The sequence below is a fragment of the Metopolophium dirhodum genome, chromosome 5, assembly GCF_019925205.1.
Source record: "Metopolophium dirhodum isolate CAU chromosome 5, ASM1992520v1, whole genome shotgun sequence".
Classification (NCBI taxonomy): Eukaryota; Metazoa; Arthropoda; class Insecta; order Hemiptera; family Aphididae; genus Metopolophium; species Metopolophium dirhodum.
In genome coordinates, this window is record NC_083564.1 from 22,711,490 (window position 1) to 22,724,105 (window position 12,616).

Consider the following 12,616-nt stretch of genomic DNA (forward strand, 5'->3'; position numbering starts at 1 on the left):
TGTCAGGCAACATAAAATGTGGTTATTTTGTATCGTTATGAGTAGCTTTAAAATGACGTGACTTACGCAGTTACGCGCATGGATGTGTAATTGTATTACCATGTGCTAGGACGCTAGGTGCACCGATTAAAATAATAAATAAACTATTCATCCGATCGCCGATAAGATTTCCAGATTAGACTCACTAATACATTATTTTAACCGTTGACACTTGACAGTAAGTACCTACTTGAAACTCTTGAGTAGCGTGGGGGAGTATGGCTGCCGGCTGGAGTGCAATGCTGGACCTGGACACTTGTTACAATAATATTATTACGCACTTGAAATTGCATTCGACTAGTTCATCGACCAAAAATAACAAAAATATAAACATATTCTGAGCATTAAAAGAAGCGATTGAAAATAAACTACTATAAACTCTGATATTCTGTCTAAAATGTTTATAAATTTCACCATTTATACCCGTTACCGTACAATAAATACTTGTAGACACGCATCATTTTTAGGGCGCTTAACTTTTTCGTGGCGACAACACGTGTTTGCACATCTCCCTTTTTTATTTAAAAGACTACGCATTAGATTATTGACATTTTTCTTGTCATACAGACAGACAGCGGGACTTAGTTTTATAATACGTTAAGAAGATAACTGTTGTATGTATATCCAGGCTCATCTGTTTGTTTTATCTGAAATTTTTGTTACTTTGATAGGCACTCTTCGCACGTTTATTCTTTTCTTTGATTTTTTTTTTATATCGTTCTTTTATACTTATATTCATTCATTGTAAAAATCATATTATCGTATAGTATAGGTATTGATTCTTACATACATAAATACATAATATATTAATATTTATTTATAAAAGTAACAAGACTAAAATAATATTAAATATACCATATACCTATATAGTTTAACGACAATAGTCTTGGAACAGTATAGTAGATATTACGCTGCGTACGAGCGAGTTAGGCTACATTAAACGTCTGCGGTACCTTCACCTGCAGTACACAACTTGTAAAACAATATTTGGAAAAAAAATAACACTGTCATATATTTGGCATTGCGCCCAAGATGTAGGCAGAGAGAGGTACCTACGTTTTTGATTTCCATCTGCCCTGTCCGCGAATCGTGATGAACATATTATAATATAACATATGGGTTTGTCATCTCGACGCGATGTTGCGTATGCAGACCGGTCCCGCCGTGTCAAAAGTCCTTGAAAATGTCGCCGAACATGTCCTTGCTGGCGTCGTAGAACAAATGGCCGTGTGGCGCGTCGAAGTTTCTGGTGTCGAGGGTGTCGCTGATCACCGGCACGTACGGCGGCGTCACGCGCCTGTCGAACGCCGCGCACCAGTCCTGGTCACCGAACCACCCGTGCTTCTTGATGTCCCGGATGCCGTTCGCCAGGTTCCCGTACCGCCTGGTCACGTCCACCTTGAGGATGTTCCGCAACAGGTTGATCACGTCGCCCGAGAAGCCCAACGGGCAGCTGTACGTCCCGGTCACGATGTTACTGAACAGCTTGCCGGTGTCGCGATCGACGAACGGCGAACGGTTGGCCAACATCTCGTACAGGAGAACGCCGAGCGACCAATAGTCGACCGCTTTTCCGTATCCTGCGGAACGGCGGCGACGACCACAAAATAATAAGTTACTGCGTATACATACACGGTTTAGTGATCATAGGCGGAGGCACGGGGCGTGCAGGGTGTGCAGCTGGCACGCCATAATCGCCCCGAAGGCTGTTTTAATTTAAGTTGAGCAAAAATTTAGAGGTTGCATTTTAAATATTGAAATATCAATGTGCGCTAGCATATTATGCAGATGTACCCATAGATGATTGTCCTTCAGTTAATTAATAAAAGAAAAATTACTTCTCAAATAGACAGTAACATAACAAAATTTTTTCAAGAAAATAAAGAATCAGAATTAGGAATATCGGCCTTTTATCCAATGATAGACGTGATGGTTCATACTTTCATAGTATTGATGAACGATTTAGCCAGCACACTATACAAGCTATAAATGCAGTTGATAATTTACTACTACTTAAATCTGGATACATCGGAAACGGACTTAGGTATATTGTCCATCGAAAACTTTTCAATGTGATAGTGAACAACTTGAAATAGAAGTAATGCTATTAAAAAATAATTCTACGATTCTTAACAAAGACTATTTAACAAATACAAGTAAAATCCATGAATGGTTAATTTGGCTGAAGTCTAATGATCATTATAAATACTTTAACCAATTTTTTTATGTCATTCAAAAGTTTGTAGTGATCCCTTTAACAACTAACAAGTTGTACTTGTGAGAGGTCTTTCTCTAAATTCACCCTAGGTAGTTAAATCCAAATTGAGATCTACCATGAAGCAAGACAAATTAAATGCTTTGATGGTATTAAGAATAGAACAGGAAATGGCAGTCAATGTTGATACTGATGCTGTAATAGACGATTTAAAGATAGTGGTAGTTTTTAAGAGACGAATGTCTTTATAATATTTTTGAGTCAATTTTATTTACCCATGTTATAAATATTATATTATAAATATATTATAAATATTTATTTTTAAATTTGTTTTTATCCGTAATGATAGGTAATGCAGTTATATCTTTATTACATACTTAAATCTTTATTATTATTAAATATAAAATGACCATTAAAAACATTTTAGTGATTTTAGGAATTAGCCTCGCTCCCCCTAATTGTGGTGGGCCGATTTAGATTCTGCATACGATGAACAACAATTGTGGCTCCGCCTATACGGTTTACAACTTAAATTAGAATATTATAGAACATATGAATTTAAAATTAATATAATTCTGCATGGACTTATTGCCGGATCTTAAACTCTTAGGGCCCCGATGCAAAAAAAAATGTAGGGGCCCCTAATTAAAATTTTTATAAAAAAGCTACAAGTATACCAACTATGATAACTCAACACTTACAAAAAAAATAAAGTACAAAGTATAATTAAATGAATAGTATATTAGTATATTATTATTTACAGAATAAAGCCAGCCTCCAATATAATAGTGAAAAGTAAAATGTGAAGATGTTCTATTTTAAGAAATTTTTTTTCCTCGCTTTTGCAATGTCAAAATTGTCGATTATCTTCTCAATAATATCTAGAGTTTTAGTTCGTTCTTTTTCTATATTTAAAATTTATAAACTAGATAAATGTTCTTGTTCACATGTGTTTCTTAGGTAATTCTTTATAAGTTTAAGTTTGAAAAATGATCGTTCTGCACCTGCCACAGTGATCGGCACTGTCAGAAAAATTATACAAACACTTAAAACGTCTGGAAACTACTTGGTAAATTATTATTTATAATAAAACTACATAAAAGTTTTATTATTTTAATTTTTCATCTTTTGTAGTACCTACTTGATATCCATAATATCGGGCCCCCAAATATTTCATAGACGACTACATGGTGTGCACTGTGCAGCAGGATTCGTGGGACTGATTATATTGATCACCGATTTCGGTATTTTATACATTTCAACACGATTGTAGTCTTGCGAACTGGTTTAAAATGAAATTGTTCACTTTTGGTAATTTGGTTTTAGAAACGGTTTTTAAAACTTTTAGGTTTGGGTTTTTTAATTTTTTCTTATACGGTAAAATATAAAGATTCGGTAATGTAAATGGTTTTTGTAATTTTTTATTCGGAAAAAATATTATAATTTTTAATTGTGTTATGGGGAAAATAGGCTTTAGTTTGAAATGTGGTATTGAAAATTGTCCTTTATATTTGCTACTATCTTTTTAATATTTGTAATTTATCAAATAAATTAAAAACTTTGTAAACGTATATTGTATAAGTATTTAATTTGTATAATTAATTATTAATTAATAATTACTGTTTTAATTATTTACTCGAAGAGATTTGAAGAACGTTATGTCGTTCAGAATATTATTATAACAGAACAAAAATTAATAACTATAATAACTACCTATGTATAGGTAGCGAGAAACCTGTCTTTAGGTCGTAGTTAATTGTATCATCAAAGTAGGACTTAATGAGTTATCATAACTGGTGGTGGTTAAATATCTACGCGTCGTTAATTATGGTACATTAATTAATATGTACATAATTCTCATTATTAAAACAAAAAATAACTCATAGTAAAAGCTGCAGAATAAATTATATTATTTTTATGTTTTATAGGTATATTCAGACCAACGACCCACAGTATTTTTATATACCTACCCATACACAATAGTTAAGTTGTTACTTGTTACAATACTGTATGTACCTCCTACTATATTAAAGTGGTGGAGGGTACGTACCTACTTGTCTAGAAAGAATAAATAACAAGTTAGATAATTAATAGGCAAAATCAATCTGAAATCTAAATAATACTTTTCCACAATGTTTTTAATGTTTTACATCACAATAATTGAATGATGGTCAGGTTAATATTTAGCAATATTATTTAGAAATCTCTAAAAAAAGGTCAATAAAGTGTATGAAAAAATAATTTCAGGTGAGACTCGAGCACCCCAAATCCACTATCAACTTATACGCATGTTTGATTCTGCAGCGGTAGCTCTATCATGTCGTTATATTGCAGCTAAGTACTCATCACAATAATTAGATAAAAATTCAATTTTTTTTTATATTTTACAATAACAATATCATCTTCTTTAGTAAATATAAGTAATTTTTTTCATTTTGGGTATAGTAGATATAGTATATAATAAGAGTACCTATCATAATTCAGAATTTGAAAACAAAGTATTTGGTAAACTTAGTAATAGTTGTTGACGTTCATGAATCATAAAACATATAATACATTAATTGTAGGTAGATTAAAAATAGTGTGCGGGGTTTTACTAGATAATAAACGGATAAACTGTGTGGATTTGTCAATCGACATTTTTGGGGTCGAGTGCGTGGTTTTTGGATGCAACTTTTTAAATAATTTATTTTTGGACGTTCTTACAGGATTTATTTATTTTTTTTTTAAATGCCATAGAGGTTATGTCCCCATTCCCCAACATCAACCTCTTGAGCCACCTATCTGATCTATATACCACTAAGGTTTTTATATTTACTATAACAAAGATAACCGTGGTCTTATGCTACACGTGCATATACCATAATATATGTATACCACTTGTAGAGTTGTATAGTATAATATTTCAATAGTTTAATGTGTCACTACGGCTTACCTCGTCTGAGTATAATTTCTGGCGCCAAGTATTCGGCAGTGCCACAAAATGTGAACGTACGACCCTTAATGTGTTTACAAAACCCGAAGTCTGCGAGTTGTGCATGCCCGTTGACGTCGATTAGTACATTTTCGGGTTTGATATCTCGATGCACCAAGTTTAACTTGTGCAGGTATTCGACGGCCAGAAGAACTTCTGAAAAATAAAACCGCGCTTTGGCCTCGTCCATCGGTCCGTGGCGTTTCATGTGCGTGTGAATGTTACCGCCGCAAACGAACGGCATGACAAAGTAAATGTAACTGTTGTCTTGGTAGAAATACTCGAGGCGAATGACAAACGGAAAATTGATGGACTCCAAAATCCGTTTCTCATTAAGCATTCGATGCACCTAAAATAGACGCATATATTCAGTGGTAAACGGAAAATTTGTACGGTCTATTGTGTTTTGAATAAAAATATTAAATAGGCGGAATATTAGTAAGTACTATAAAATATTTTATTTTCAGTGGTTCAAAAAATGTGTCCAAAATTAAATATAAATTCATAATAGTTACAACAATGGTTTCCCTATGGTATTTAGAATAATATCCATTGTTATTTCTTTATTTTAGTAACTAATAATAGTTTGATGAAGTATGACGTATTGAAGTGAAGATAAGTATATTTATTTTTTTCCTAGGTGTTAAATGATTTGATTTATGACGTATTCTTTCAATTCTAACGTATTCATTCAAAACTTTTCATTATACAAACATTTTGGGGACGTGGTAATAAGCTGAACATTGCAGCAGTTGCACTAGGTCGTATGAAACCCATATACAATATCTTTAATCACCGTTATCGACATTGACATATTTTGTCGTTGTAGATTATAGATTAATACCTCTCTAAAGTTCTGATCTTACGAGTAGATTCTTTACGATTGTTTTTTTTTTTTTATATAGTTTAAGAAACCCTGATTTTTAACGACCGTACCAATTTTTTGACAATCATATTTAGTGCTTGAATTGTAGAGTGACACGAGGGTACTCATCCCGTCTTTTTAGAAAAATATTTTAACGTACTTTTTATTCTATAATTATTATATCCTGATCAATAAGAAATTTAAATATTCGGGTAAGTACCTACGCATTTTTTATTTATATTTTTGCATCCTCTTCAATTTTTTTTTTCAGTTCATGATGTTTAACTACCTATACGCCTTAAATGATTTAAACCGCAATAGACGTCCTATTGTATTGTAATACGTATTGTAACATACCAGATGCTATAGGCATTATATTATTATAAATATTAAATTCTATATACAGGCAAAAACACAAGTGTTATATAGGTATATCTAAGCGTAAGTTATGGGGGGACATGTCCCTCGTATAGATTTTTAACCCCTTTCAAATCTCTGTTGCAGCGTTTAACATATTATATTCCTCTATAGCGCCTATTTAAAATAAGGTTTAAAATGTGTGCTGCGTATATCGATGTGGATTTTTCAGATGATGGGCGTGTTGAAATAGATTTTGATTTTCCAAAAAAGAAAAGAAATACTTGCATGTACGATCGTGGTTGTGTGCGTAGACGGCATAATACAATTGAAAATGTGACTTTTAAATTATATTACGAAAGGCGTAACTGTTTTCTGCCAAAATGAGGGCTCACCCGTTATCGCCATAACCGTTTTCCCCCAAAGGTTATATTCCGATTTCCGCGAAAAAAAAATTAATAAATTATTTAAGATATTTTTTGAGAACCCCTAATATCAGTTATATCTCGTGTTATTATTATTATTGTATAAATAATTTAAGACAATTAGGAAATTAAGAATACCTATATACATTCAAAAATACCTATATTCATGGCCATTTAACTAGGTTCGAGTTTGTCAAACAAATCTCTTTTTCATATAGCAAATATTGAATGCGTTAAAATATGTTTGAATTTTTGTACTTTTTATGTCATTTTGATTTCTATAATTTAATGTATTATTTGGACGAGAAACTTGTGATGTTTCTAATTATTAATATTAATATTTATACTGTTTAATGTTTATACCCACTATTAATATTTGTTTAATTTTATAAGTAATATAAGTACGTAAAATGTCACGATCCCCTATTGCTCTGAAGGGCTAAAAACACAACAATTATTATTAAAAAATTAATAAACTACATACAAATATTCTGGTGATTATTGTGTAAAATTTAAATAAATCACGTATACGCTGCAGTGTTTGTGCCTTCATTTTGAATTTGGTTAAGAAAATCCAAAGCGAAAAGGGAAAATTAATTAAGTTAGTTAATTTAGTAAATAAATACGAGTATAGTTTTCAAAAATTGCTCCAAAATGGGTTATAACGATGTACCTAATATATGCATTAAACGAGGATGCATTGTAAATTATAAATAATTGGATAACGAGGAAATCGTGAGGACATCATGTAATATACGACGTGTTTAGCTTAATATTTTTTAAATTATTGTTTAGCTTTTTTTTCTCCACTCTCATGAGATTTGTGTAGGTACTATATTTATTTAAAAAATGGTTATATTAACAATTAAGATAGGTTAGGTATATAACTCTAGATGTAACGATGTAAAATGTACGAACTTGATACCATAAACCATATGTGTTAAAATTAAGAAACATACTAAACGTATTTGGCTATGTTGAGAGTGGCTGTCGTCAACGGACATAACATACACTACCTATAATAGGTGTCTGTAATTTGGGACTTTGGGAGCCCATTCAATTGCGCCGAAATACTTATTGTTAGGTATAAAGTTTAGATAATATTATTACTTGTTAGGTATATGTATATGTAGAAGTATGCATATTTCGTTGTACACAGAGGGAAATAAGTTCGGTAATTACAAGAGTAGAAAATAGGTAAATCCAGTATCGACACTTCAACACTTGGAAATTGCAATAGGTAGGTACTAAAAAATACTTACATTACGACCTTTAACGATTTTCTTTTTGGCAATTACTTTTGTTGCATGAACAGTACCAGTTATTTTGTGAGTTGTCAATGCAACAGAACCGAAAGATCCTTCATCCAATATGGTTGTCACACGAAAGTCCGCAGCATCAGCTGGTGGAAAATTATTATTATTAAAGTAGATATCATTAAAATCTTGTCTTTTTTGGTTCCAGAATTCGGTAAGGCCACATGACGATATTTTACCGATCGACAAATCATTCCCACCTTTCTTTTGTCTAAATGATAAATTACCCATAGATTTGTTGAGAAAATAAAATTAATTGTGTGGAATAAAATAAAATTGTAAGTATAGGTGTAGCCGTGTATAGGTGCGTACATTATAGTATTTTGTACAAAATATAAAATAAAATATGGTTGTTTGACCTTGTTGTTACTAAGTAATTTAAGTTTTTACTGCGCAGTAAACATGTTGTGTTGAGTATAATATTAGGATATAAATAACAAAATCTAATATATAAAATTCTCGTGTCACAATGTTAGTTACCATACTCCTCCGAAACGGCTTAATCGATTTTTATGAAATTTTATATGCATATTCAGTAGGTCTGAGAATCGGCTACTATCTATTTTTCATACCCCTAAGTGATAAGGGTTGTCCAGAAAAAAATAAAAATAGAAATAATAATAGTGTATTATATATTGGTTGCTATTAGTTAATCGGGCATGTTTCTAAGTTTGTATTATTATTTTTGTCAATATATATATATATATAAATGAATGTTTGTGTGTAGATTAGACCTCTGGGAAGAAGATAAGCTAATTTAAAAAGGGTTAAATTCGGTTTTTTGTTCAGTTAGATTAGGTTAGAATTTTGTATTAATTGATTATATTAATCCACCGTAGGTGGAATTAAGTAAAAACGACAAACTTGGTATAACTTTGATACTTTGGAGTTAAATCATACACTTACGTACAAACAGCACGGCGTCCACGATCTACCGCAGGTAGATTGCCCACCTGATAATATACTGCTGCGAATCAGAATTTTTATTCCGGGCAACAGAAAAGTTAAGATAAATCTAGAACATCGTACACCGAATATTAAATAACGCATTGAACAAAGTTTGAGTCATATACAGTTTGTACATTTAACGGGTAACGAAGTGCACGGGATCAGCTAGTATAATATATAATATGTTGATGTATGATTAATCATTTAATAATAATTGATAACGAACATTTATAGGTCTAGGTACAGGATAGACGATTCCCGATATAGGTATTGTCGGACCTATCCTGTTATTTTCAGTACCCACTATTCTACCCACTTAACGCATTATTCGTATAGTGGGTTACTCCCGTACTGTTCCATGAAACAGGTTGGAAAATTAGGATACCAAGTACGGCGCAAGAACAGTTCGTTATGGATTATCGTAATATCGATGGAGGCAGCAGCGCGAGGCATAGCAAAAAAATTGTATGCGGTATATTCGTGCTGGAAATAGATTTCAGTCTTAGAGTTAGGAACAAACAAATTAAATTGGTACATTCAATTTTATTTTAAAAAAATAATAATAGTAAATTTCGTGAATTTAACTATAGTATCTATAACTAATATTTTAATTTAAGTTGTAGAAATCATCATTCAAGTTTTATTATTATTTATTTATATAACAACTATAGCTCCTTGGACCATAACTTAAGTTATTGTATTACTATGTTACCGTAATAACTTAATATTAAAAATAAATAAATAATTTGATTTAATTTACCTACCTAATATGCAGTAATACTTAATAGTAGGATTTGTTATGGCCTATTTAAATAAAAAAATTTCTAGGGCATCCACTGAAAGTGGCTAAATAGATTTCAAATATATCTATATAAATACTATATATATATAGGTAGTTTTTATCAACTTAAATTATCCACAAGTGGAGTAAATTGGACATGAAGTAATTTACTAGGTCAAGGACAATGTATAATGGATCGTTATTGTACTTGTTGAGTCCCCCACAGCTCATTACATGTCTTAAATTTTCCAACGGCATCAAAAATCCAACTTAAATCCAATTTAAATCCATACAATTAATCTTTTTGAATAACAAAAATAAAACTACCTATACACAAGCTATAACAGTCTAATATATTTTAAGCTAAAATATTTTTTTTAATAAAAATATGTAAATACACATCATGTGTTTTTGATATTTTAAAATTAATATAAGTAGGTATCTATCGCTTATCAGGAAACTTGTATTCTTGTACCATATTTTCCAGTTTTTTGACAGAGCCTAGAACATTTGATCAACATTTATAAAAGAATTTAAAAACTTTTAGGGCCGTATTCATAGTTGATGCTTAAGAATAAGTATTGCTTAAGCTATATTTATGACCAAAATGAGATTTATAAACGAGACTTTGGCTAAAGAAAAGAAAAAGTTGGTCGAGACCAACCTTAAACATTGCTTTTAGTAGTTATTATCACACATTTTTTATTTTTTATTTTTTTATTTATCATAATTAGTTTAAGCAATACTTATTAATCAGCATTGACTATGTATACGGCCCTAAATACCTATAAATAGCATAAAATGTATGTTAATTTTTTAAGACTGCAGTGACGGGTGGTCACTTGGTACAGTTCATTGTTTAAAATGCGTAACACGGACACTTTGTACTATTATATACATTAAGTATTTAATATAAACAAGTCTGAAGTTATGACCAGCCCTTGTTGTTAAGTTTATATATTATTTGGTAGATCTAAGTATCATACATTCCAAATAGGAGGGAATTGTGGCTTATTAGTTATTACCTACCTACCTATATCTAAAATAATTTTTATTTGTCATTTTGACATATTTATATTGTACACATATTTTAATTTACTTTTTAACATAACTTTTGATAGTGATGTAATACAATTATAATTTATAATCGAATTTATAAATTATTTGATTATTTGATTATTTTGATAATTTCATGATTTTTAAGTCATCAAGTTCCTAAATTTATTTATAAATTTATTATAGCACCAAATAATATTTGGCTGTTATCTGACCAATTAATTAAAAACACTTTGATTAGTTTGACTAGGTATATTATTAATATACTATATTTTAAAACATTTTTTATTTCATTTTTATTTAATTCTTAATTTTTACATTTTAATAAATTACATTATAATACTTACTTACTAGTTAGGTATAAAACTTATATTTACAATAATATAACAGTACATAGTGTCTACGTTTTGAAATAAACCTTTTTACCAGACCGTACAAAGTGCCTGCGTTTAGCACTTTTAATGCTCGACCTTACCAAGAGACCTAGAGCCGCAGTGACGTCATTTAAGTTTTAAGTAAAAATGCTTGGATCTTCTTCAACAGTAACTTTACTGATAAGAAAGTGAATCTAGTTGGTACTTTGGGGGGTCAAACGTAAAAATTTCTCAGTAGTTTTCAAACGCGACGTGAAAAACAAAAGAAAATTTAAGGGAAAACGGGAATTTTTACGCAAAATCTGTTTTCGAGAATATCGATTTTGGTTTTTGGTGCATCTCTAAAACAAATGACCGTAGGGACATGAAATTTTGACTGAATGTTTATAATTGCATTTCCTATACACCATAACATTTCCATTTTTTTTTCTATAAATATCAATAAAATTTTATTTGTCGGGTAAAAAAGCATGAAAATTGAATACAAGGCTCCTACTATATTATTACAATAACATTTGAAAAATATTAAAAATCCTTAGTCACAGTTTTTATTTAAAAGCATTTAAAGTTCAAATCTTGACAAAATACGGAAAAATCACGAAAATTAGCAAATGATTTTGAGTTGAGAATTCATAAAAATCATTCTTTTTAAATCCAAGATTTGAAAATGTAATACAAAATTATCCATAAGTTTGTCAACCTTTATCAAAAAAAAATCTCTACAAGAAAGTCAAATTGAATTTTTATGAGCGTTTGAAATGCATATTTTTACAACATTTGATATTCACTCGATATCTCATTTAACGATTTTCTTATTTTATTGTAATTAAAAAACGAATGACTGTAGATACTTGAAAATTTCACTGAATGTTTATATTAGCATTTTCTATACACCATAAAATTTTGAAAATATTTTGACTCTTTTTGAGCTGTTTACGGACATTGTCAGTTTTCAATTTTTTTAGTTTTCTATAAATATCAATAACATTTTATTTGTTAGGTAAAAATGTGTCAACATTTAATGTAAGGCTCCTGATATATTGTTACAATAGCAGTTGAAAATATTAAAAATATATAGACACAATTTTTTTTTATAAGCATTTAAAGTTCAAATTTTGACAAAATTTAGTAATTATTTTGCAGTTAAAAATTTACAAAATGTTATATGACCGTTTTCAGCTCAGAATCGTTTTTCTTATACAATGATATTATATCATTGAATTCAAATATAACACTATCCATTTCAGTGACTTACTTGTAACCTAC

The 12,616-nt window shown here is 30.4% G+C and overlaps 1 protein-coding gene across 1 annotated transcript; it reads right to left on the minus strand.

Annotated features, from left to right (window-relative positions):
* Window positions 1–896: 896 nt before the first annotated feature.
* On the minus strand, window positions 897–8,422 carry LOC132945134 (cAMP-dependent protein kinase catalytic subunit beta-like). Its single transcript, XM_061014789.1, has 3 exons — window positions 8,138–8,422; window positions 5,190–5,577; window positions 897–1,619 (listed from the first exon to the last, which is right to left on the minus strand). The coding sequence occupies exons 1-3, from the start codon at window positions 8,420–8,422 to the stop codon at window positions 1,207–1,209; spliced, it is 1,086 nt and encodes a 361-aa protein (XP_060870772.1). The 3' UTR covers window positions 897–1,206.
* Window positions 8,423–12,616: the final 4,194 nt, after the last annotated feature.

Bases quoted from the DNA above. Each gene is read 5' to 3' on its own strand.
- LOC132945134 (XM_061014789.1), bottom strand. From the start codon at position 8,422: ATGGGTAATTTATCATTTAGACAAAAGAAAGGTGGGAATGATTTGTCG. The intron at 5,578-8,137 runs GTAAGTATTTTT...CGTCTATTTTAG, and splicing joins AAATCGTTAAAGGTCGTAAT to GTGCATCGAATGCTTAATGA. The intron at 1,620-5,189 runs GTAAGCCGTAGT...GCCGTTCCGCAG, and splicing joins AGAAATTATACTCAGACGAG to GATACGGAAAAGCGGTCGAC.